The 27,954-nt window shown below is 36.8% G+C and overlaps 1 protein-coding gene across 8 annotated transcripts in view; it reads right to left on the bottom strand.

Annotated features, from left to right (window-relative positions):
* The window catches only part of LOC129004849 (focal adhesion kinase 1-like), a 118,968-nt gene that overhangs the window by 42,895 nt on the left and 48,119 nt on the right, over window positions 1-27,954 (bottom strand). For 5 of the 8 annotated variants that reach the window (XM_054433515.1, XM_054433518.1, XM_054433521.1 and 2 more), the window contains exon 2: window positions 2,338-2,780. The exons of 2 other annotated variants lie outside the window; for them this stretch is intronic. In XM_054433515.1, coding sequence (XP_054289490.1) covers window positions 2,338-2,531 — 194 coding nt within the window. In that variant the 5' untranslated portion in view covers window positions 2,532-2,780. Of the gene's footprint in view, window positions 1-2,337; window positions 2,789-27,954 lie in introns of those variants that run through there. One more of the 8 variants, XM_054433516.1, reaches the window with a different exon arrangement.

Raw genomic sequence — 27,954 nt, 5'->3', positions numbered from 1 at the left:
TTGAATCCAAAATCAATCTAACACCTATCATCTATACAATTCATTACAGTACTCAAAATCATGCCATCGCTCACTCGACACTGACCACACCAACGCATGACAAAGAGATTGTGAATGTACCACAAGTCAAGCAGGTGGTGACCGCTCGTAAAAATACGAGAAGACGACCAAGATAGAATAACCAACTAGGTAACATAAAACGTCAAAGCTTTATGAGTAAGTGACAGTAAAAACCGAGAATTGCATGGATAATTTTATCCGCAATGAAAGGCATTTGGTGTAATCCAAGTTTGAAAAAAAACTGCATGATAATTACATTGTAAATAGGATTTGTGCAAAATTTTGGATTTTTGCAACAGTCTACATAGAACAAAATTCACAGGAAACGTCAAAACTAATTACGAATTTGCTTGCAGGTTCGATGATTATATGGTAGATTTTAATTACAGTTTGAGCAACAAATGTAAACAAAATATTATGTACAAAGTATTACAGCATTGTTTTATTTGGAATTTCACATTAGTGTATTTTTCATGTAATGAATGACAAATCTTTTGCTTAAAAGAAAACAAAATCTGAGTTCAATGAACATAAACAGGATCATTTGAAAAATAATGTTAAATTAAAATCATCGCAAGGCCCAAAAACTTTTGTTCTACAAGTTTCATGCAACTTGTTAACAAGCTGCATCCTCATATCATGTGTTGTAGTTGATTCCAGAAAGCATGTCTTGGATTGGATATTTTGGTGATTAAAAAACAAGAGAGATCTTGAAGGGGATTCAAACAGCTCGTAAATAGGCTTCATTTTAAGAAGATAAATTGCAGTTGATACAAAAATTATCTTGGAAGTTTAAAACCACGATCTTGAAAATTCACTGTCTCCCCTCTTGAAAAAACTCGATAGTGGGAAGAATCCCACAACATAAGGGATAATCCTTCCACCCCTACAACCCTTGACACCCGAGAGGGTCATCGTCCGAAGCCTTCCAACAGGAAGACACTGGAGGGCGATACTCGGGTCGCGTAGGAGCTCCATCCGGCCGCGGTGGGCGAGTATGCTACTTGGACAACTAACATTCTACTGTATATACTTGGCGGAGTATGCTGTATGAAACCAGGGGTGTAGAAAATACACATTTTAATGGTTTGCTTTTATTTTTTGATAAAAAAAGCTTCTTGACTAGAATCCTTGATGGAAGAATAGTTTGATGATAGTGACTTTTCATCCCCAAAGTAAGCGAACTCACTTTTCCGTGGCACAATACCTTACTTTTCATAAGGGCGGATTTACTAAAGATTGGATCCTGTCACTGCGGATATCTGCAATCAAATCTTCATGATCTTTTTAATTAAACATGAAGATATCATAGACAAATAGAATTAAATTATTTGTCTTGATATTATTTAAGGGATCTGGATAGCAAAGAGTATTTTTATAAATGTATGTCTTTACCGTGGTAATAAACCTGCGGAGTTTACATCAAACTTCAGCAGACAAAAATAGAATCTTTAATAGATAATGGAATTTATGATACAAAAATCATACCATTCCAAATGCAGTAACTGGCTGATAAATTTCCACGCACATTTCCACATGTGTCACAATATTTGAATTGATCCATTTAATCAGAGAAACACTCGATGTATCACTTGTTTATACGAGATACTAAAATTTGTATTTGGGGGTTTTACACAATACTTAGTTGTAGGTACCTATTAGTTTTTTGACAGAAATTAAAATTCAAAACACACTTAAAATTGAAAAATGGGTTAAATTTAACATTTATTTCACCAGTACACGTTAGAATAAATCATTTCTGAAGAAAATAACGGCATATACCTAACCCCAGCAATCAACCCGTGATTTAATAGTCAATTGGTGTTGTGGGAAATATAATAGGTTCCAGACCGCGTGTCACGGCTACGGAGCCAAGGTTGGGTTTAATCGTCAGTTATTTTATATAAAGTCTTCAACGCCAGTGCCAGTGAACGTCACATTTGCAGTCACCCAGACTAAATCTTGAGCAGAAGCATTTCACAATACCTGTAACACTTAACGCCCGACCGTATTTCGCGGACTACAGTGGGAGAAGATGTAGGTTTCAAGGTGGTTCCTCCTACCTCGATACGCCGTAATTAGTATTGAAGGTGCTACTGGCGTTTTGTTTTTCATTATTGTCATTACGTTTTGTAATCGTGTTTCACAATCGGACAAACCATTAGTATTTTAGTTGAAGGCGAGTTTAAAGATTTATGGCAACAGGATCAGCAGCATACGCCAAGATCTCAATAACAGACACTGAGGACGTGTTGATGACGCAAGTTTCTGACTTACCTCTTGTTTGGCTGGAACCTCCACGTGTTACTCTTGGGGAAGGCTCCTGTGGTCCCTTGGTTCTGGGCGCACCTGAGCGAACACAGCAGCCTAGAGGCGACCAGCTTGCCGTGGTAGCTGTGCGGTCTCTTGGACCGTTCCTGCGCCGAAGACGCGCACCTTCTCATCCCTCTGCCGCTCACTAGCTCCAACATCACTGCACATCACCGTTCCACTCTCACTGCGAACCTAGTACCGTTTGGAACCGTTGCGAAGTTATCCTGTCACTTTGAAGACACAAGCGTCACTGATAACCGTCACTGATTCTTGAAGTGGGTAACTAGTAATCTAAAGCTGCAAATCACTGTAATCCTGACATCAAATGGAATGAAGTCACTGATATCACTGGAGTCTTGAATACGCTGCTAAATGTTGACGTCAATATAAGTTGTCGTTGCACTTGGCTACAAAAATATAACTATCTAAGTGTTGTTTGTCGTCTGTGTCCTGACATCTAGGACAAATAACCTCCATGTTGTTACTTATTAATTAAGAGTTTTGTTGGTCAGTTGCTTACTTATTCCTTAGGACTAGGCTACACGCTAATACATTTTGGATACCTACTATGAAGAACGGGTATGATTAAATTAAAAACTACGGTACCTGTATATTCTAGTATGGCAAAATTGTTAATATACACGACGACACCAGAGAGACGCCAAATGCACACCTGGTTGCTACTCGTCTTGGTGAGTCGCGCTGACTTGACACAAGTCTCATGTTGTCGTACGAGTGTGCCTCAGCACACGCCATCTCTCTTAAACTTAACAGTACAAAACACCGAGTTCTTGCTGGATTAATACCTCGTATAGGCACCTTCTTTATTCAATGTGTGCGTTTTTTTTTTTTTTTTACTTTCAATTCAGTTGTGTATAAGGGATTTTAATACCGAACCTCGAAATCTTAAGCGGGATTAAATCGAATAATTAAGCTGCTCACTATATAGGTCGTACCATACACGCAGGCATTTCAAAGCCACTAGAGCCTAGGACAAAAATTTTTAAACGCCAAAATGAGTTGATGAATGAGTAGATTTTTAAACGTATCGCCTTTATTGTTTTAGTTCTATTGCGTGTTAGAATAAAGATGATATTGAAAAAAAAAACAATAGCTGTAATCGCAATAGAAACAACGCGTGTATGTGAACTAACGACACAAATGTACAATTAAAGATCTTTGTAAAAACAAGCTAAGAATGGTATTTAGGCAAATGAATGGTGAAAGGGGTTTTGTAAAGTGGTATATTAACACTGTGTGACTACTGGACTTTCCCACGTACAAACTGCAGGTGCTGGTCCTGCATCATCGCATCACACACGCATTCCAACAATGATTCATTCAGCAGGATCTGCAGTGCGCTGTTTCTACACCACCCACCATGCATTAGCGATTACCTTACAGTGGGTGGAACTTAATGAATTGAACATATTGTTAATCAACCATGAGCCTGGTTTAATTGACAAGTTGAATGTATCAATCAAACTTATAACACGTTTTCCTAACGATGACGTTTTCCCAATGCATAGGTGCATAATGAAGAGGGAAGCTATGTGAAGCACTGGAACGGGCACTGACAGAGAGGTAATCCTAAATCTTATGTAATGATAAGTAGGCTAATGTTGTGTACTACAAGTTGTGATGCGACTATGTAAAATGCCGCCATCAATGAAATAAGAACAATCGAAACTATACCTATTTCACGCTACAGCATTTTCACTTTTATTTCTGCTTTCAACAATGTTTAATGTAATGCTGATAAAATTAATTGCAATCCACCTAAGTAAGTAAACATTTAAGAAACAACATTAGACAACTGGTTACATAGATCTCACTTCATCCGTTTCTGGTCTTTCGCTCATTTTGCATTAATATAAGTGCATGGCAGCGTCACTATCTTCAATATAAATAATAGTTAATGCCCATAAAAAGCGCCACTGATGTCTTTGGCCATTATCTAACTTAATATTATCGAGATGGTTCTACCTTAAATAAAGAACAAAAAAACTCCTCTTTTGAATTTGTGCAAAAACTGCGCGAATTATTTTTATATTGCATACACAGAATATTTGATTGACTCATAGCCGGTTTTCGAGCTTGTTCCACCGTTTCACTTACAATAGTTTTTTTGCGAGAGGAAGATTATGAGACCAAAAAGAGTTGTGCAATACCAGGTTATGATACATGCACCAGACGACATGCATGAATGATGTTTCTCTCGACACTTGAGCTCCTGGTTCTAGACGAAGTGATATTTGTGAGAACACATTACACTTCTTGCTTTCTCGTCTTCAATACTAGTCGTTGTTTGTAGACCGTACATTTACTTTTACTACTAAAGTGATTTCTATAGGTGATTTAATATTGAAAATTTTCCTAACCAAAAGGTTTTTAAAACTCAATAAAATTTCATAGAATTGTTTTCATCCATTTGGTTTACCTTAGTGATTTAATGTTACGTTTTAGTTCAGCAACACGTAGCACAACCAAAGCTTTCTTCACAAGGTTAAAATCAAACTATATTTGTAGCACATTACAAATCAAACTAAATACTGTTAACAATATATTACAAAATATTAGCAGTTGAAGCCGAGGATTTAAGTGGAAAGCGGCCTACGTAAGACCGTCGATCTCTTACAATTTCAGATGAACCAGAAACTAATCGAGATTCAAAATCCAACCAAATTAACTGTGAAACAAACAAGAATAATGTATTCCATAAACAAAATAACTTTTTCTGTAAGAACATACACGAAAGCTAAAATATATTGATAACAAAAATCTGTACATAATAAGTAAAACTAGTTCACAAATATGAGTTTCCTAGCCCTTGTGCTTGTGATCTACTAGGATCGACTAAGTGCAGATATTACCCGCCATTTCCCTCCCCTTCAGTCAGTTCTGCTCTGTTTACCCGCCAGTTGTCAAGGTTGTTTAACGCAATCTTATCACATTGATGGACTACTTAATCAACAGGTTCGCACTTTAACGCAAACAAGCCCCAATTAAGTGGTCGCGGCGGTTTATAAATTAGACCACCTTTTACTCTTTGTATTCAAATACTCTGGGACGACCTTCGCTATTGTTGGCTTGTTTGGGACCGGTTAAGTGTAGTAATTCAGGGTAAATAAGTAATTGGGCCTTTATACTGTAAGTATGGTACTTTGTACTCAATTATCTCAATACGCAGGCAAAAAGGCAACAGCAAGTGGACTATATTTATCGTAACACTTAGTTTACTATTTATCACGTAGTAGCATTGACTATTGGATACATAGTTGCTGGGTCACAACAGTTGCTATAGCTCATAATAGGTCATTCCATCAGTTGGACTTGGTAAAAATCATCATGTAATCGGCATAAATAAGTAATTTAGATCAGCGCAATCTGTAGGTGGCTCACATCAACTAAGACAAATTTTATTAAAAACCTGGCTACAACTTTAATATGGGGATGGAATGTCTAGTTGCTGTATTAATAGTCAAAGGTAGTAGTTTAGAACATTTTTGACTCTGCAAAAATGTGTATAAAAGAGGACCGACTGCTCATACTATTTTCTACAATAACTGGTTAAAATATTAAAATTATAGAAACTGCAATAACATTTGATATATTCTTATTTTTTTATTTTTGTGATGTGTCTGATAATGCATAGCTGGTGAAAGGCTTACAAAAATAAAAAACGTATAAAATATTGGTGCAGTTTCTATTTTATATTGAAACCAATGTTAACAGTTCTTCTTGAAGCTATTAAGAATATTATGCCACTTGTAACAGTGTTATGATTATGGTTTCATTAGAGTGAGGAATATTCTGACTTTATATTGTTTTTAATTTTACTTAGGGGAATTAATTTTGTTAAATAAATTTATTTAATTAAAATAGATACAAGTAATTGTAGCCATTAATATTACATTTACTAAATTAATTAGCCAACGACTGTACCAAAGTGATAACTAAGTTCAAGGTCCGATGGTATGTCAATAGATTTCTATTTACGAGATATTGTTATACGGCTGGCGGACGAATTAAAGATTTTCGTCAATGGTAAGGTTAAGCGTTGTTTTGCATCTGGCCATATCTGGCTAGATACCCTGTTTTTCAAATTTCATTAAATTACTTAGTATATTAACCGTTTCGGAAACCTGAATGTAAATAACAGGAATGCAGATACTAGCTGGATATCTATCCAGTATCTACATAGTACATCAGTATATCTACTGAGATAATTACCAAATGGTCAACATTTCTACACATAATTGCTGAAATACAACATAACAAATAACGCTCAGACACTAACCATACAGAAAGAAACGTGAACTTAGCCGGTTTACTCAGCCGATTACTTCGAGGTTTGTAATCCTTTTATCCGTTTAACCGGATTGACTTATCAGATTAACGGGATAAGTCAACATGCAAGGAACGTCGGCGCTTGTCGTCAAAGGATAGGCATATTAGAATACAAATTTGTTATGAAGCGGTTCACGATAACTTTTACTACATAATAGTGGCTGGTAGTTATCAGAACAAGGTGGTTTCTTTCCTTAATTAGCTACGTGATTTACTTTTTTCTAGACTATAATTTTCTCAAGCTTCCCAACAAAACAAAGAAGCATTAAAAATGTTTTCAGCTTAAGAATAGAAACTTTTAGAGTTATTAATTGCATCAGGAGTTTGAACTATAGTAAATTCAAAGGTCCGGGGCAACGGGTAAAGTATAACAAAACGTAGCCTCTGTGATCGGTGACAGGCCTATGACTGGGTACAATAATGCGGCTTAATAGTACGATATGAAGCGAAAAGTAATTATATTTTATGAATATATATTTAATTTATACTAAACTCCACATACAAGACCTCGCTCAAGATTTCCTCCACCCCAATGATTTTCAGTAGTTTTACCCATGTTCATACAGTCGACATATATCAACCTTACATATTTCACGGATAGATAGTCGTGCACTTATAATATTTTTCCGAAATTATATTAATCCAATTTTTGTGGGAAGTTTCGAAATGTTGAACTCAAAAATCATATTACCCTTCAGTCAAGTACAATACTGGAAGGCTATCGTGCTACATAGTTGACCATAAAGCCTTGTGTAGGTCAACAGTCTGCGGTGATTACACCAGTGTACACAGTGTACAAGACGTGTATGAATGTCCCATTGACCACAGACAGGCGTTCATGAATGGCTCAGGCAGGAGGGGGGAGGGGGGGGAGACGTGCCCCGACTAGAGATGAGGCTCTTACTGGGATACAGACTTGGGAATCCATCCCGAAGGTGGGACATTTCAATCTGTCGTTTGACTGTTCCACAGACATTTTGTTTACAAGTACATCAAACCCTGATTATTCTAAACATCCATTTGGCATCAGTTAGTAACAGTTCCTTACAATACATCCACTTAAAAGTCAACGATCATCTTCGTTATAATTGCGCCACACTACTTTGACCGTTAAGATTGCTGCGGAAGAGATTTTGTTCGAAATGCAGTACAATATTCGATACATTTTGTTTTTTCGGTAAATTGTGCTTTATTACCTACAAGGGGTGACCAAACGAACCTGGGATACAGGTATATGTCTTTATATTAAGTTTATTCAATTTAATCTGCAATTTATTGATCAGAACAATTAGGTTCCCAAATTAGTCCGGACAGATGAGGATTTAGTACAGTAATGTGTTTCTAGTTCCTTCCCGGTTCCATTACTATCGTTATTTTAGCCTTGTCACGTTCTAGATTCCTCCCACCTAGGTTCAAACCTCGTGAAACTTTGTGTTTCGACAAATTATAATGCTTAATTTAAGGCAAAGATGAATAATTGTCAATGAATATTAGATGACAGCTTTATTGTTGAATAAGATCATTTTTGTTAGTTTTAAAACCAGGACTATTTATCAAATTCAAAATGATAACGTTTGCTTCCATTTTTAAACAATCAAAAATCCATAGACCCTTCTCACGATCAAACCGGTAACCATTATGATTCAAAGTGAAGTTATTTTAAGCAACTATAGGAAATGAGACTTCATTGACGTTCTAGTCACACCTAACCACGTTTCTCCGTCTACCTCTTACCGGCCCAAAACAATCAAAAACTCCATAGACTTTTCTCACGATCAAACCGGTTACAGTTATGATTCAAAGTAAAGTTATTTTACGCAACTATAGGAAATGAGACTTAATTAACGTTCATAGTCACACCTAACCACGTTTCTCCGTCTACCTCTAGCAGGCTCAATGATCACATAAGACCGTGATCGTTGAGCCTGCCACATAACGATGAAGTTTATTATTCATTATTCAATATTCATTAGCCGTGTAGCTAGTAGTGCGTGAGATGCGGGGTGATGTACGCGTATGACCGGTGATTATGTTTATGTTTATACCCGCGGCGCGGCGTGGCGACTGTCGACCGAAGTACCCAGTAATGGGGGGAAGCTCCTTATACAGCCACCCAAGGACACGGCCTTCGTACCTTGGATCATCTCCAGAAACTGCTCTTTCTCTGGACCAGACGGCGCGAAAACTCGGGAAACCCTTTTGTGGGTTTTACCAGGTTTACATACAAAACTATTTATATTTCCTTGTAGATTTAATTGCAGGGCAAACTGGTGGCTCAGTTTCATATGGGCGATCGTTCAAACTTACATTAGTTTCTCTACGTTTAGTAAATTTACGTTTTCTACTAGGAATCACCATTGGTTTCGGATTATGTATTATGAATTCTGATACTCATCCAAGTTACCATGTACGTTTTATGTCCTTTTACGATTAAACTGTAATTTAGTTATTTCCTCTAATGTTATTCTCTCGTTCGACTAGACATAAATATTGGTCAGTAACGCATTATACAAACGCTTTATTGAAACATAAATTATCTTTAGTTGACTCTTAAGGATGACAAATACTCGATGCAGTAATTAAATGCTGTGGGCGTTTATGCCAAAATGTCCTCTGTACTAAATGACCTGTAACATTTTTGCAATTTTGTACAAGAATACATCTTTACTCCAGCCTACTAGGACTGTTACAGACCTCTGTACGTATGTGTAAACAGTGGAAAGTATTCATTTCAATAAAAAAAAATACTTGTAATACAAGTGGTTCTTCTGAATTTGTACTTTTTAACGTGTTTCCATGATCCCTAACCACGAAGACAAGTCGTTTAATGTGTTAATGTATTATAAACTTACGAGGAACTTTAATGGGTGTATATAAATAAAGAAATATAAAAAGGTTTGCATGAACTATTATGGCAACAACATTTTAACTCTTTATGGATTATGTTTTACCAAATTTAAACATAAGCCTAACCACAATCAATCCTAGTTCAACCTAAAACAAACATTTTCTACTAAAAAAGTTACGACAAATGGAAGTTTCTTCATCGACAAGATGTTGTCACTTTTTACAACCCGAAAGATTTATTCGAGAAATGGCGAGGCATATCTCCATCGGAATATCGTGATTATTCAGAAAAGTTGTTCTCATTATCATTTCGTGTGATATAAAAAGCATGATATGTGTGACAGCCAACTCATCGAAAACTGGCTGATCGGCATTCCTCGCGACTAAACGTTATCGAACACAAAGTTCGACATCAGTCTGGAAATCGGGTTTGAAGGGTTAAAAAAATACTAGTTCAAAGGTGCAAATGGTTTTTGGTTGTGATTACCAATGGAACACTTAAATATTTCTCTCAACAATAATGGAAGAAGTAAGTTTTAAATTATACCTTTTCAATATGGACAGGAAAAATGTTAAAGTAAAACAGTACAAATACTTTAAAATATAAGAATAAGTGACGTTGTGTTACCCCCATAAATCCGACGACACAAACAACTAATTATTGTTTTAGCTTACCGACCACCACGATTCACCATACAATAAAAAAAAAAAATATTTCTATGGAGCATGGAAACAAAACGTTTTCTAAGCCTCTAGTGTACGGGAGGTAAATCACAGCTGTACTGTACAATTCAATGTATTGGGAGATTGTCAATAATGCATTGTACATTTGCATGCAATACAGTTATTGTAGCCGAGAGCACATAATTGCCACACAGCCACTTTGACATTGACATTGCACCAATTAACGAGACACAACTGACAGGCAATTGACATGCAAAAGTGAATCACACAGACGTCCTGCAAACAAATTTATCAGTAATTTTCAGAACACACAAAACCTACAATCCTTGAATTGCAAACACGACTTTTTTCTTCTTCCTCCTTTAATATGTTCCAATTCAGATTTTTAAAATTCGAATTTCAGTTTGTACGCAATGCAAATTTTCGAGTTCATAAAACATAAAAAACAAAGAACACTATCGGGTAGGACAAAATTCACTTTCAAATATATGGAATGAATTAGGGGACCATAAAAACAAATTATAATAATTTTCCATAATTCCATAATTTTCATATGGAAAATCATCTTTACGTCTTTCCATTGCTATTTCTAAAACTCGTATTTCCCGCTTTATCTGTTTGTGATGCAAATGCTAACTCGTGAAACATAATTGAATCAGCCTGTCCTGTAAACAAATTAATCAGTAACCACGTAATAAAATAATTTAAATAAACAAAACTTCCTTGACTTACAAAATCAACTTTTTCTTCTTTCTCCTTAAATCTGTTCCAACTTCAATTTGTAAAAGTCCGTTTCTTGCCTTATTTGTATGCAATGCAAATCCGAGCTCATAAACATAAAAACAAAGCCCTTGGCAACAACACTATCGGGTAGAACATTACTCTCTTTCGAGGGTCATGATTCAATTAACTCCTGACCAAAAATGGTAAAGTCATCCAAGTCTTTTCGATTGAAACTTTACAAACTGCTATTTCCTTCCTCATTTGAATGCGATGCAAATGACAGCTCATAAAACATAAAAACAAAGCCCTTGGCTTCACTATCAGATAATAACTCACTTTCAAGGGTCAGTATTAGGATTCGATTTGCAATGTCGATGTAATTGAATTGAACTAAGTTCGTTAGGCAGAGGTGTCAGTGGTCCTTGGGGAGACCTTCCATATAGAGACCACCAACACAACACTCACTGATGAATCATAGACTACAACATACCAAACAGAAGACTGCAGACCACACCAATTACACAAGTGGGTGTTCACTGATCATGTAACAGAATGCTATACGTATTCATTTGAAACTCTAGACTATCAAATAGTTAATATCGTATAGGTTATTGATTACCTAGCACCAGCACATAATTCAGATATTGTCATTACTGTATAAATTGAGTAATTTACAAATTATATGTTTTAGTGCTAGTTAAATAGCGAAACACTGGCACATAGTGTCTGGAACATTTATTCTGTCCTTTTATTCAAATAGACACAAAGGATGATAATCATGCCTTCTCGTGTTTTGGTACATTATGTACAAATATTCAGATAAAAAGTTGTACCATTGAGAGATGCTGAAGTAGACACCCCATGTGTTAGGGACCACAAGTAGCCAATTTCATGACTAAAATAGAACATTGTTAAATGAACCGCTCAGCGAGTGTACATTTTATCTATAAGTTTATACTGATGAGATAGTTGACAAGACATAAAAAAGCTATGGCTAACAGTATTACAACTTTGTTAAAAGATTGGCGTATGAGACAGGAATCAATTATTTGCACTTTGTCAATTGCTCAATTCAACAATGTCCGTTTTTTAAAAGAGGCGACAAATTTTAAACAGTAATGATTCTATCAATAGCCAAAGGTTTTACACAAGCTTACGTATAATATAATTTAGCATGGAGAAAGACATGAGCAAATAAAATAACCTCCGTAGGACTCGGGGGAAGTCCTATCCTACCCATCTATCTTTAGTAAAAGAGATCGATGGTCCTACCTGGTCCACAAAGTTTTCAAACACAGCTTACAACGTAATATTTTGATAAAGGTGGCCGAATACGTCACTTGCGGCACCAACAGTGTCCAACAAGACAAGGTTATAAAATAGCAAATCAATTGAATTAAATCGACAGCTTACAGTTTATAATTAACAGCGGGTAACTGCGATAAGGATCCGCACAAGGTGTATTATTACGTTTATGTATTGAAAGCTATAATTAACGACCTTGGTCTAAATAAGGCGATCATAACGGAATAGATAATTATAAATTATAAATAACCCTCAGTGAATACCTCTACAGTCCACACTCTACACTCTAATGGATGTAGAAAGGATTAAGCAATGAGAAGAACCATAAAGTAATACTGTAATTAATTTTCGAGAGCGTCATGTGAAGCAATTATTACTATGGATATGTTAACAAAGTTTAAGATAAGCTTTTAAACACCCTTTATTACACATTTATAGATTCATTTTATTACACATATTTATTCAAAATTCACACGTCACTCAAATTCAGTACTAATCAAAGCATAACGATAAATTGTGTTTTCGAGCAACTGAAATCCCAATACAGTGCAGCCAACATTGTCAAGTTCACTATTGCGCAGAAAAGACTACGTAAGCTGGTATTCAACATGTTAATACACACCTCTACTATGCAACAATGATTAACAAGAATGTCTGCCGTGTTATATTTTACTACTGAAACCATTAAGAGACACTAAAAATGAAAAACAATTACTAATTGCGTACTTCATGAAAAATTAGGCTAGGAGATTTTGTCAATGGTATAAACCATCAATGTCCAACAAATAATTGCACACGTCAATTCTAGCTACACCTGACACACTTCACAACGTAAGTGTTTACCACCACAACCGTATTGTTTACTCCAACATGTATAATTGTCCAGACAGCTAACGATGTTGTCTAGACACAGGCGGGGTGACTAACCCCATTCATCACTCCGGGGGTGGCTACGCTATCTTTGTGCTTCGCCCTTGTCTTGTCTTCGCCTTCTATACTTCTCTATCTTCACAGATCATTGTCTACCGGGATGGGCTCATTTGTCTTCGGTAAGGCCGTCTTTAAATAGAACTGCGGATAGCTTGTAAATTGGTGTCTTCTAACTTATAACGATCTGATAGCAATCACCTCATGTTTATCACCACGTTTTACAGAAATTAAGCCATTTAGAGAGTTTTATTAAGAAACTCCTACAATTAGTCTGAATTGTGGATTCATAGACTAATGGTACTAAGAAATAGAGTAAACTTTCGAGTGTAAGTGTTACGGCATGCTAATGCAAGAAGCATTTCGTGGTTGACGAGTTCAATCCACTACATATCTATACAAATTTGAAGGTACCAATTTCCCTGAAAGAGTTTGTAATTTTTCGTACGAAATGCCACTGGCATACTCATTAACGAAAATACCCACAACAGGATAACTAACAAAGGGAAATCAGCCAGAGAACACAAACCTGTTTATGAGCACGCTGGGATATATCACCATCACAAACCAACGAGGGAATCAAGTATTTCCCGCAATATGTAAATACCCCAGCCGCAGCAAACCTGCAGACTAAGCGAATTTCAACTTGTCTGATTTCATTTTTACTAAAATATTTCCATAAATAAGACATATTTATTCCCAATTTAAATAACATTAGATTTTACCAGTGCTTAGGTTTGCTGCTACGGGGAAGGTAAAAAGTGTTTTTTGACCATATGTCAATACTATAGAATGAAATAAATAAATTTGCCAAATTTTATCAACATACATCCATAAACAAGTAAACTACAACAGTTTTCATTTTCTCCATAAGAATAACATGGGAATTTTAAATTACACTTTTTTTTAATTTTCTCCGTGACCGTTAGGCATAAAACAGCGCTTCAATATACTAAATTATTTCTTTTTTCAAGCTCTACAAAATGGTTGAGAAAGAAATTGCAAAAATTTTTATTTTTAGGGTTAAAAATGGGAAAAACCCATTTTTACCCCATAAAACCCCCCATAAACCCCTGTTCCCATCGTCCGATTATGCTGGTTCGCGAACTCGTTCGAATAAACGTAAGTTTACACGTTTGTACCAAATTTCATCAAAATCGGATCATATTTGCTCAAGTTATCGCGCTAACGGACACATATATAAATATATATATATATATATATATGAATTTGAACGGATGGTGTTTTTGGCCTCTGGGGACATCAAAACGAAAAAGTAAATCGGTCCCGGGTCTAGGTCTTACCATGAGACCTACGGTAATAGCTTATTCCCTATATGGGAAATTCGCTAAAACCATGACGTCACCGTTGCAGGATGGTTTGTCCCCGCAGAGTTGTATCGTATTTCACTAACAAATTATCAACGAAATCACTTTTACTAAGAGTGCATTTTTATGAAAGCCTATAAACTATTTTCGACGTTTAAACTAGACACGAAACGTGTCAACTGAAGACCGTTTGACCGAAAGTTTTTGTTCAACAAGTTGTTCTAATTTTGCATAAATTCAACCACTACGGGTTTAAGACATTGCTTATTTACTTATGTGTAAACTAAATTTTTATTTTGAGTGGTATATGTACGTAGCTTCTCTAATCGAGCGTAAACGAAGGAGGAAATCTAACAAGTGCGTGGAGTAAGCACAGGTTACTGATATCAGTTATCTCAAGTTGAGCACAGCAATAAGGGATCCAATGAGCTACCTAGGATACGCGACTACTTTAGAGGAACTCAACATACGATCGTGGTAATCCAGTCTCTGATAATAGTGCATTACACGCATTGTGAATTGTGCAAGAACCGAATGTTCCATATGCGACAAAACGTATTAACTTGCCACAGATTAGTACAGTTGCCACAGATTAGTACAGTAGTGCAATTCATTGCGTGCGTACTGTACTCCCCTTTGAAGTTTGAGGCGATATAAATGAATACCTACTATTTTACACCGACTTATCGCTACGATCTCAACTCAACAGATTTGCACAAACCTCCCAACTCTTCAAACACGTCGTAAAGCATTGCTAGCCAAACAATCCGAGTTGTCGTGTAAACCTGTCTCGTCTCGGACTGGAGATATTCGATGAGCCATCAGCGAGATCAGAGGCTGTGATCTGTGATTAGCTCGTCACGTCAGATCACAGACACACTCCAGCCGTGGCTATTTGTGTCGGCCACACACACACCACGCTCCACGCTCCACGCTCCTTGTTTATAATTAGACCACTATCAAGATAAACAGTAAACGCAGAACAGCGAAAAAGTGGATAGTGGTGTTTCTAACCAGGAGCGAACCCTTGGGGAAAGGGATGAAAGTCGGATCAGTTACAAAATTAGTGTCTAAAACATCAAAATGTACAAACTCACATCTGAACCACCTTTCCTCATTTAACCACTTCCTCATTTAACCACTTATGAAAATGTATTGTGATTGAGTATTGTTTACATCTTCATGGCTGTTTTGTATTGCTTTATGTTTACCATAAATACTTTGAATCGTGTAAAACGACGTTACAATGGGTACATTAAAACATAAGAGCTCCAAAACATCCAGAAGCGACTCAAGCGAGTGGCTCCTTCATTACTTATCCTAAGTTAGTTACTACTTCTTAATTCATTTCTTAATTCCTTAAAACCCGAGTCACTCGACCGAAACCGAGTAAATTTTAACAACAGTCATCATGCTGTGTAGCCTCGTTATAAGAGGCAAGAATGTTAATTTAAAATAGTGGTTAAATGAACTGTCAAACAATTTGCAACTACTGTACTATTTATACCTTAAATATCTTCCTGGGTGGTTACTATGATTGTGTCTTTCACAGGAATCTTCGTACGGATGATTTAATTATGAACCTTTTTAAGGAACCGGCTGAAAGTTTGCAGATTATTTTACATAACGGAAGCGGTGTTTGCGGCGGCAAGACAGGACGAAGTGATAAGTGCTGATAACGAGGATGTGGGCGACAGCGTCCTCTCACACTGACATGTGGCTGGTGATAACATGGGCACAACACGGCTGACATCAACAACAGCGAGTCATACTCGTGGAGAGGCAGAAGCCACACAAGTTGTCCTGCAGTGCTACAAACATGAATCAACCACAAGACTCCACAGTAAACACAGAAAAGAAGTAACTGAGTGGGTTGAGAATGTTTTAGTTAAACGAAAATTCTAGTGCAATAAATATCGTCAAGACATACCTACACCAGTAAATTTACAAGGCATTGACCTACTTGAAAGGGTCACAGAACATTCTAACCTAAATATCCAAGTAATTTCAAAATTTGTCCTCAACAATATTGATTTGGCAACCGAAAGGTTGTGGAAAAAGTACAGTTGGATTAATTCGCAATGAATGCGCCCTGTCGGTCAATGCTCCAAAGCAGCCGGTCTGCATAATGCAGCAGGCCACGTGCACCTGCAGTCTGCAGTCTGCTACGCTCCAGTGACAGTTCCGCGTCCTTCTGCAGCAGTGGATGCGCTTGAGTGACATCTCTATGTGCAGTCCTGCCTTCCATCAGGTCAAGAGTTAGCCGGAGGAGATGCGACAAAATAAAATAGACAACGGTGTACCTCTAACCAACTGTGCACTTTTTCATAAAGAATCTATATCTTTTGGAGAATCAAGACGATGATTGATATGTAGCATATGTTTTGTTCAATTATTTGAAATTTTAAACAATCAAATAGTCAGACTATTTACAGGGCTTTCAACAACATTGCATTGTTTAATTACGTTGGATTTCAATTCAGTTATATGTACTTTATAGCACTAAATAAACAGTACCTACATATTCACAAAAAATTCCATCCATCCATGGAATATCCATGAATATCGAAATGGAAGTACTTAACTTTAGGGCGGTGCAACTTTAGGAAGAAAATAACGTGTTAACTTACATTTTTTTTTTATTATTCCCATCAGTAGACTTTTTTCCAAACTAGTATCATTCATATCCTAGACTTGTAGTCTATTTATTCTGTTAAGTCTGAAGCTACTCATCAGTCTGATATACAGAGATAACCACGAGGATCAGCCAAGGACATAAACTGTCACTTTACCATCGTCGCGCGATTAGCACGTCACTCATTAACTATCCACACCAACGCCCAGCACCAGCACGATACGTTATTTACTACCTAAACCAACAAGGAAGCATCCTGTTATCCCGCGGAGAACAAAGAGCGCAATTAAATATGTAAGCTATACAAGATTGCGGATTTGACAGCCTGCCACTTCCATAGCGGTCGAGGCATAACGTTATTTACAGCCAGCGTGATTGTTGGTCCTTGAAACGCGAACTGAAAACTGCGTGACAATCTGTCGACCTCTGGCTCTCATTACTCTGTGTCTGAGGAGATCACAGACCGACGTTCCGAGTATTGTTTGTGCATAGAGTAAAAAACTGCAACGAGCGCCAAGTGAGATTCTTTGTTTGGCGAAGCTTGTTTGGAACGTTGGTCAGTGGCTCAAGTCTTGTTTGAACGACAAAAAGTCTCCACTTGTTTATTTGTATTGTTGTTTGTTACGTTACCACCCAATAATTCAAGTATTGAGAATGAACGAGAAATATTAATTTTACTTCACAGTTCCATAAAAAAACAACGTGAGGATTGAAATTCAGTTAAGGTGATGAATTAATGTAGGCTAGTATTAGGGTCACTTTGACATTTTTGTACAACCTAGAGTTGTTACTTACATTTTCCACGCCTCGATGTATAGTAAACAGGTTGGTTTTCAAATTTATTCAATGCTACCAACCTTACCGTGAAACTAATTTGTGTAAATAGAATAAATACAGAATATTATTATTTTTCAAAGAAAATGAACCCGATCATTCTCAAGTGTACAAAGACGAGATGACAAAGAATAATCACCTACACATTATCTGATACTTCAAATGTGTGTGTGACTTATCGCAACTCCCATTGTATTCGTGACCTTGAAAATTCTAAACACCCTTTACAATCTGTATGCATCCCTATAGAAACTGTATACTTTACAGAAGTGTGAACGAACCCCCATACGCAGGTCCCTCACCCAACCAAACATTGATTGTTTACACGGATTTCCATTGTCCTATAGAGTAAACAGGCTCAGCGTTTTCTTCAATCGCTGCACTTCTTGGCGGAACTTTGTCTTACGAGAATAATCTCATATGTTATCTGAGATCCACGTTACTTTCAAGGAGAGCCATTGAAATTTGTTTTGTAGCAATTAGATATTTTACAGTATCTTGGTAAAACAGCAATTCCACTACATCTGTTGAAATCAATATTCATGCTCGTTTTAACACCAACTCTTATGTCTGATTAATTTGAAGACAACTCTTATTTCTGCTTTTGTTCAACAACTCTCATGCTTTACTGTGCGATAATGCTGATGCCTCCTACTGTTCGATAATAACTCTCATGTCGCTATTGTTCGATAACTCTTGTGTCTACTATTGTTTGATAATAACTCTCATTCTTGATTATCACATTATGGTCGGCAAGAAATAATATGAGTTACCTTGTCACACTCTAAATAGTGTCGGCGGAATCTGTTTTTCGTTCGCTCTGTAAAATATATTTTTTACAAGTTTTGCAAAATCGGTGATAGTAGGCTATTCTGAAACAGCACTTTAATGTAACCGAACTCTAAAACAGATTATTTTACTTACCAAACAGTGTGTAACATAATTTGAACTCGAATGACTATCTTTCATCAGGCAATGAATATCCATAACGTCCTCAACAACGTACACAAATGTCTTGGCTTATCTTCATACAAACGGTGTTATTTTAATTTAATTCACATTTAAATTCAACTGACAAGACAGTGGATATAAACGATAAGACGATTAGCATACGTTAACATTTCAGCATTATATATGGAGTATTTTCCTCAGCAACCTCGCCGCCGTCGCACTCAGCTCCGACTGCACTCAGCACGCCAAGGCCACGCGGGTGTAATAACTTATGTCGTTTAGTCGTGATGTAAAATACAGGGTGCGAGCCGTGATATACTGTTTATAGATGTACACGCGAATCACACAATCTTGTCCTCAAGAACAGTGGACAGTCACTACCCGGTTAGTAAGGGGGTGTATAAGTTGCAGTCGTGTTAAACAATTTACTAGACTATTCACACATCATTAAGGTTTTGGGTGTTCACTGTTCATTATTTTGAAGAATTAATCGACCATAGTTTGTGAATGAGCTCCTCTTAATTGTGTGTAAATTAATCGATAAACTTTCGTCGATTCTAGAACCAGTGACTATTTAACGTTTGGCGTATACTACTAATCTGTGATAGCTGGTCTACCTAAAACCTAACGACTTTGACTAACGATAGCTAAGAGCTTGGTTTGTACAGCTCTATTACAAAAATGTCACAGGAATATGCATTACATACCGGTACCGATATTTGATCGCGCCACTCTGATTAAATGAGTAGACAGACAATGTCGCTAGTCACCACAGAGTGAATGAAACAACATATAGTACCCAGCCCGATTGAGTGAGTTGACAACAATCATTTACAACGGAGTACTGTTTGTTTGCTGCGCGTACATGTTATTGCAAATAATTGTAATACAATTTGAAGGGCACAATTGAGTAATGTTTTCACCTTAACCTCAATGAATTCGCCTTGACTATTTCTGGGTATAGTCTTAGGAGGCCGGATTCTAATAATGTCGACCACCAATGGATTTCTGCTACATGATTGTATCTCTTCTTCAGCGATCACTTTGATAATCATTCCATCTCACTACTACGGATCTTTGTCTAATGTACATTATAGTGGGTTTTTTAACATCTCCACGTCAATTTCGACAACCGTGGTCATTTTTTTTCTTCGCCCGCCATGGACTGAATGATTGCACAACATTCACATACGAGCAGCACATTCCAGATTCCAGCGCACAGTCCCAGTCAGTATGGTAGTCCCGACGTGTGTGTAGGTAGAGTGTGGGCCGAGTTGTGTCATCGTACAGGCCTAGCCTGCGCTATTGTACAGCAAAGCCTTCTACAGCAAACACTCCAGAGGTCGACGGCTAAACTAATTCATTCATAGGATTTTGCAACTACTAAAAACGCTGTTAATATCAATTTGATCTTACAGTATAACAAACAGTTTTATAGACGAGCACCTTGCCTTTACACCATTCCCATATTGTAGGTTGTCTTTTCATTTGACAACTTTGTGATAGTATACCTCTTGTTTAGGGGTTTTTGTCTCCTGCATTTATGACAGATGTCATTTAACAGGCAGACGTCAAAAATTTCTAAATCAGTCGAAGCTGTGACGAATATAACAGATAATAACTTTTGTTTAGTAAAATAGTCAAATTAATTGCTATGATTCAAATCATGGAGTACATTTTTCATTTAATGCACCAAAGTTTAACAATAATGAAAACTATGACTGTGATTGATCCGTAAAATGTACCTAATACACTATCTAAATGGTCAAAATCAAAGAAAATAGCCTATATACAAGTTCCAATAAACATTGAATTCTTAAAAAAGCTCATCAATTTTCAGCCTACTTCGATCCAGTCTTGAATCAGTTAGTGAGAAATTTTGGGTAGACATTTCACGTAAGGCAAGTTTTAACTTGAGAACGCGTGCGTATGAAAGACAGACTCCAACACTATCACCATTATTGACTCTTAACTACCGGAACCCCTAGAGCGCCTAACATTGAATTGCAATTCACAACTGTGACAACGCCAGTAAAGACTAAATTACAGTTCGGCCTCGGTCGGCCCTATGAATGGTTCATTTCCATCGCGCCGCATACAGAATTGTGCCACCACAGGTGTTGGGTGTTACTGATGACACCATTCCAAGTCTATGACTGATCATACATCCTCTGCTGGACGCCGGTAGCATCACAATGAGGCTGTACACGTCTTCATTGACAACGGTGTCTACCCGCCTTGGTGTAGGTCCAGGCGTTGTGTGTGTTATGTGATTCTACTTTTTGTTTTATCAAACGTAAATCAATTCCAAAATGCCATCGACTTACGATAATTTGACATTTTATGGAACCGGGATGGAGTCGGATCGCCGAAATAGTACCAACACAGTATTCCATATTTTGTCAGGCTTATCCGTAGGATACAGTTAGGTTTGTATGTTTCAAAAAATCAATTAGGTACTTAGGTTTGATTGAGGGATAATAGAAAAGCACAGCACTGTATTTATTAAATCCCATAATCACGAATATTTACTGTAAATGGGATACGTAACGATCGCGGAATTGCACTAACGAGACTAAAAAAGGCGACCCATCTCATAAAAGGAATCAAACTACATATTATAGTAGGCCTATATCGAAGTGTTATTGTATGAACATCAGCCAATAAGACTAAGTCTGATTGGAGGCATTATAACAACCCGAAAAATATAGTATGTAATGTAAATAAAATATAAACCTCAAATTCCAGAACCGAAATCACTTCATACTATTTCAGCATTCTTTACCGTATTATTTGTAAACAAATAAATTTATCTCTTTGTACTTGAGATTGAAAACTTTTATCAATGGGGCGTAGTTTGGTGTTTGCGTAAATGCATATCACGTACTACGAAACTACTGTATTTGTACTTGTATAAACCTTCTTAACCACGTAGTGACCTAAAAAGTGGGAAATAAACTAAATGCCCATATAAACTAGCAAGGCACTAGTAATAGTGAGCGGCTACAGTTACCATTCGTGATATGGCTAACTAAATGGGATGACTAAAAACTACAACCATCAAGTTTTTCAGGCAGTTAAACGCGGAAGCAATGTAATCAAAACGTTGGCACATTAACTTATCAAATGTGACACACTCATGATATAGGAACTGTCTGGGGATTATTGAGATAAGCTAAATAAACTTGACAATGGGCAACTTCATTGTTTTGAAACATCACTATACAGTGTGTAAAAAATGTCTCCCCCCCCCTATTTATTTTTTTTATTTTTTAAAATAATGAAATATCGTTTGGGGAGTGATAGTAACATAACGTGAAGTTTCTTTTGACATAGTTAAAATTTTTGAATTCCCCCCCTAAATGGGGGGTAAGGGGGGTAACTCAAAATTTTTAAATGTAAACCCCTAGCTTGTGACACCTCATTTGAAAGAGCATTAAAAAACTAGGTAAATGGTGAAAACTAGAAATTTCTATCTAATTTCTAACCGGAATTACAGCCAAAAACGCTCAAAATACGATATTTTTGGGAAACTCAAAAATGTAATTATTGCATACACCTTTTGAGTGATCCCTCATTTGAAAGATAAATAAAAATCAGGCCAATGATAAGGATTAATAATTTCTAACAGGTAATTAGATGGTTTTTTATGATTTTTACAAACAAACTAACCTTAAGTGCGAAATAACAGTAGCGATGTTGTGTTCACCAAATAAATTCACAGCAAATGTTCAAACTGAAGTCCTCCTACTTCCTGACAGTAAAATAAACGAGACGTGAACTCTTCCCTCACGTTATGGAATGTTTCCTCAGTGATTTTTCTGCAGGCTTCAACAATCCTGTGTCTCAAGTCTTCAATATTCTGTACGGGAGTTTTATAAATTGTCGATTTAATAAACCCCCATAGAAAAAAATCCAAAGGTGTTAGATCGGGGGACCGTGCTGGCCATTCTATCCGGCCACGCCTGCCAATCCACTGACCATTCAGTTGTGTATTTAGAAATGCTCGGACCTGTCGATGAAAATGAGGGGGAGCGCCATCCTGCTGGAAGTGAACAATATCTTCATCAAACTCATGTGGATGTTGTGCAATAACTTCCACTATGGCTGGAAAAACCGACTCTTGAAGCATTTGCAAATAATGTTCTCCATTGAGGTTGCCATCGATGAAAAATGGTCCTAGGATATGATTACCCAACATCCCAGCCCATACATTTAATTTTTCTGGGTACTGCGTTGAGGATTCTCGGTAAACATGGGGGTTTGCAGTATCCCAGTATCTGCAGTTATGTTTATTGACAGTTCCATTAACAAAAAAAGTGCATTCGTCTGAAAAAGCTACATTATACACGAAATGTGGATTAGCTTTGATTAGTTCTTCCATTTCTTCGCAAAATTGAAGTCGACGGTCTGGATCATCGTCGTTTAATGCATGGACAAGTTTAAATTTATAAGCGTGAAATTTATTTTTCTTTAAAATATTTCGAACTGTTTGATGGGATAAGTCACACAGTGTAGCAACTGATCGAGTCGACTGCTGAGGATCCTCTACAAATTCTGCCACAACTTCAAATTGTGTTTCTTCGTCTAAAGATGTTCGGCCTGATTTTGGAGCATTAGCTACGGATCCAGTTCGTCTGAACTTGCCAATTAGTTCCCTCAAATATTTTCGACACACTGGTCGATCAGGATGTGCTTCGTTGAATCTCCTTTCTGTCTCGTGGTAGTTTTCATTCGAGGCACCAAAAGTTAAAACCATTTCCACCTTATCGTCTTTGCTTCGAGCCATTATTAAAAATTTCTAATAAACTTTTAACAAAAAACTAACTATTGAATAAAGAAACTAAATTAAAAAACCTGACTAACTAAATAGCAACAAACTAACAATTAATTATTAACCTTAGAGAATTTTAATGAACAAAAAAGTCTTTCCAGTTATCAAATAGTTACATAATTGTTATTATTAAATAGAAATTGAATTTATGCTGCAGTACTGACCTAGACCTGTCTGTAACAGCTCATTGACAGAATGAGTTGAGGAAACCCATGCCAGGGCAAACAGGGAAAACCGGCTGAGCAAAGGTCATCTAATGAAACAAACTCATGTTCACGAAAATTTCTTATTGTAATAACCTTAAATTTTTAGTTTGTACTTGCTCTGTTGTGGATAACCAATACATTTCATTTTCACTTTTTTTCAAAAGATGTTATTTTGCACTTTTGCAATAATAAAGAAATTAAAAGATTTTATTAAAATAATAATTTATTAGCTGTAGAAATTTTTGGCTGTAGGAAGTAACAGTTTTTTAATTTAATAACATAAGCCTGATTTTTATTGCTCTTTCAAATGAGGGGTCACTCAAAGGGTGTATGCAATAATTACAATTTTGAGTTTCCCAAAAATATTGTAATTTTGAGCGTTTTTGGCTGTAATTCCGGTTAGAAATTAGATAGAAATTTCTAGTTTTCACCATTTACCTAGTTTTTTAATGCTCTTTCAAATGAGGTGTCACAAGCTAGGGGTTTACATTTAAAAATTTTGAGTTACCCCCCTTACCCCCCATTTAGGGGGGGAATTCAAAAATTTTAACTATGTCAAAAGAAACTTCACGTTATGTTACTATCACTCCCCAAACGATATTTCATTATTTTAAAAAATAAAAAAAATAAATAGGGGGGGAGACATTTTTTACACACTGTATGTAATCATCGTAGGTTCTCAACTAGTCCTCGGTGAGAGATATACAACATTTGTACGGAAGGAAACCATTTCTGTATTATTTTAAGAATTAATCATAAACACTCTTGTGATTAATGTTAAGTATATTAGGTGGTATAGAGGGATTTTCCTTTAATTTTAAAACTCTCAATGGTTAAAAATAAATTAACTGGAAACTCTAGTAAGCAGATTTTCAGGATTTTTTTTAATTTGCAACATCATCCAGAACGAATAATAGTTGCGAAGCCCCTAAATTCGAAGAAATATCGACGATCCATCTACGGTGGGTTATAAGGGTTTACGATAACAATAGAAAGTCTATCAGGGTTGGTACTGATTTTGGAAAATGAAATTCCCTGACTTTTCCAGGTTTTCCAGACTGATATTATACTTTTTCCAGGAAAAAGTATAATATCAGTCTAATATCAGTCAAGTATAATATCAGTCAAAATATCGAATAGTCAGAATCGAGAATTATTAGAAAAAATGTAGGCCTAAATAGTTTACTCATAAAACCAATAAGAAAAGAATTAAACATCTGGAATCTGGAAAATTAAGAGTACCAACTAACTTAACCTCACACTTTATGTTCTACTTGGCCTTGACTTGACACTAGCAGATAGACGATACGGTGCTTCTGATACTGATATATATATATCGATATTTTGCTTGCGATATCATCGGCTTATATCGGAAGAAACATGTGATATAGGAAAAATAACTACCATGCTTGTACCGGAGACAAAAAGTAATACCAAACTAAACTATTAAATGTTTCAACTAACAGGATAAAATTTTTTTTATAAACTCCTACAAGTGCAGTTTTTTTTAGTTTATTAAAGGTTGAATCAGTATTGAAAGGGTAAAGGTGTTGAACTTTTCAAAGACTATACTCCGGGAAATAAAAGTATTATTAATAAAGAAGGCTTGTCAGAATCTGAGTGGAAAGACAGTATAAAAATGATTGCAAATGTGGTGCCAGTGCGTGTTCTCCACAGCAGAAGTCAGGGCAATAACCGCTGCAGGCATGCCTGTGGTGAGATTGAAACCCTTGCACATGCCCTTGGCTTCTGTCCGTTTGATGAACTTCTAAGAATCACTAGGCATCACAAAATAAGAAGTATCATAGCAAATGCCTTCCGAAAAAGGTATAACACATGGGAAGTGCAAGAAGAAGTACACTGTCTTTCTTCTAAAGGAAGCACCAGAAGAGTAAATATTTTATTGATAGAAAGAGAAACTAACAAAGGCATAATTCTCGATTCAACAATTCGATTTGAAATAAACATAAATCAACCTAACGAAGTAAATGAAGAAAAGAAAAAAAAATATGATCCTACCTTTGAATATTTCAAGCAAAATTTTAAAATTTGGAAAGTTGAGGTGATTGGATTGTTTATTGGTTCAAGAGGAACATTATCAAAATTTTTTGTGAACTTTTGGAAACAATATGATTTGGACAGATCCTTTTTGAAAATTATTACTCATGAAACATTAAGAGGTTCATTGAGCATAATGAGAAATCATCTATATGGCAAACATCAAAATTAATCAGTCTTATACAATTTTATCTTGTATAATTTTTTCTGTGTCATTGGCAACCTTATTTTTTAAGGCAGATGTATTTATTTTTATAAATAAATTCTTTTCTCTTTTTATAAATTCAATGAGGAATTGTATTCAGTATCGTATTGAAATTGAAACGATGAATGTAGGCCTATCCTTCCGCGCATCCCGGTACTAGCAGTGTTTCCATACGTGGGATTATTAACTTATCCCGAAAACTTTTCAGAGCCAGCTTAGCCTTAGGACACATTCCCTTAGGGTGGTGTAATTCACGTATCGCATTTATTCCTAAACCAGGAAGGGATAGTTACACTGATCCTAAGTCATTTAGACCCATTTCTCTATCTTCTTTCTTCCTTAAGATCCTAGAAAAGTTGGTCTCAAGATATATGATGGATACAGCTCTTAGGACACATCCTTTTCATAATAATCAGCATGCGTATGTCTCAGGAAGATCATGCGAGACTGTGTTGCACCAACTTGTAAGCAAGATTGAGAAAGCTCTAGAGAGCAGTGAAGTGGCCCTGGGTGCCTTTCTCGATATTCAAGGTGCTTTTGATAATACTGGTACTCCAGCAATTCTTAATGCGGTGAGAGGAAGAGGTTTTCACGGTATAATATGTAGATGGATTGAATCCTTGCTTCACAGTAGGAAGGTTAGGCTCTCACTCCATAATGACACGATCGAGGCAAGAACTACTCGAGGATGCCCTCAGGGGGGGGGGTTCTCTCTCCTCTCCTTTGGAATTTGGTAGCAGACGACCTTATAAGGACACTCAACAAAAGTGGGGTTTTCGCCTTAGGTTATGCTGATGATGTTGCAATCCTTGTGGTTGGAAAGTTCCACGGAACCATAACTGACCTTATGAATAGAGCTTTAAGGGTAGTGGACCGTTGGTACCAGGAAGATGGGCTCTCTATAAATCCCAGGAAAGTTGTAATAGTACCCTTCACAAGAAGGAGGAAACTGGATGGGATCGGCCCACTAAGACTGCAGGGCACTGTAATAGAGCTGCAGAATCAGGTGAAGTATCTTTGTGTAATTTTGGACAGATCACTTCACTGGGGACCACATCTTCAAAAAGTCACTGAGCGTGGCAAATGGTCCCTTATGGCATGCAGGCGGATGGTAAGTGGCACATGGGGGTTACAGCCTAAACTTTTATGCACTGGCTGTATGTATCTGTTGTTCGACCCGCCCTTACATATGGTTCGCTTGTGTGGTGGCCAAAGATGGAATCTACTATAGCTGTCAAAGCTTTAGCAGGAGTTCAGAGGCTTGCTCTTATAATGATAACTGGGGCAGTAAGCAGCTGTCCTGGAGCGGCTCTTGACTGTCTGCTTGATATGCTACCTATCGACATTTACATCAAGGTGGTAGCAAGTAAAACAGCCCAACGCCTTAGATGCGAATACTTATGGATAACCTCAGGAAACAATAAAGGGCACTCCAAAATTTTTCAGGTGGTACATAATGATGAATTGCACTTGCCTTCAGATCACATGTCCAAAAAATACTCCTTTGGAAAGCCTTTCAAAGTACTAATACCAGATAGGAAGGATTGGTCTGGCGGAAAAGGACCCATACCCACAGGTGATTTAGAATGCTATACTGATGTTTCTAAGATCAAAAATGGGGGCACTGGAGTAGGTGTGCATTGGATGAATGGAGGCACTGGCATTTGTCTTCCAATGGGGGTGTACCCAACTGT

This window comes from Macrosteles quadrilineatus, unplaced genomic scaffold (assembly GCF_028750875.1).
Source record: "Macrosteles quadrilineatus isolate MER2022 unplaced genomic scaffold, UCM_ALF_1.0 Scaffold_12__1_contigs__length_5162894, whole genome shotgun sequence".
NCBI lineage: Eukaryota > Metazoa > Arthropoda > Insecta > Hemiptera > Cicadellidae > Macrosteles > Macrosteles quadrilineatus.
Note: the sequence above shows the minus strand (reverse complement) of the source record. Positions and strands in the feature narration are given on the sequence as shown.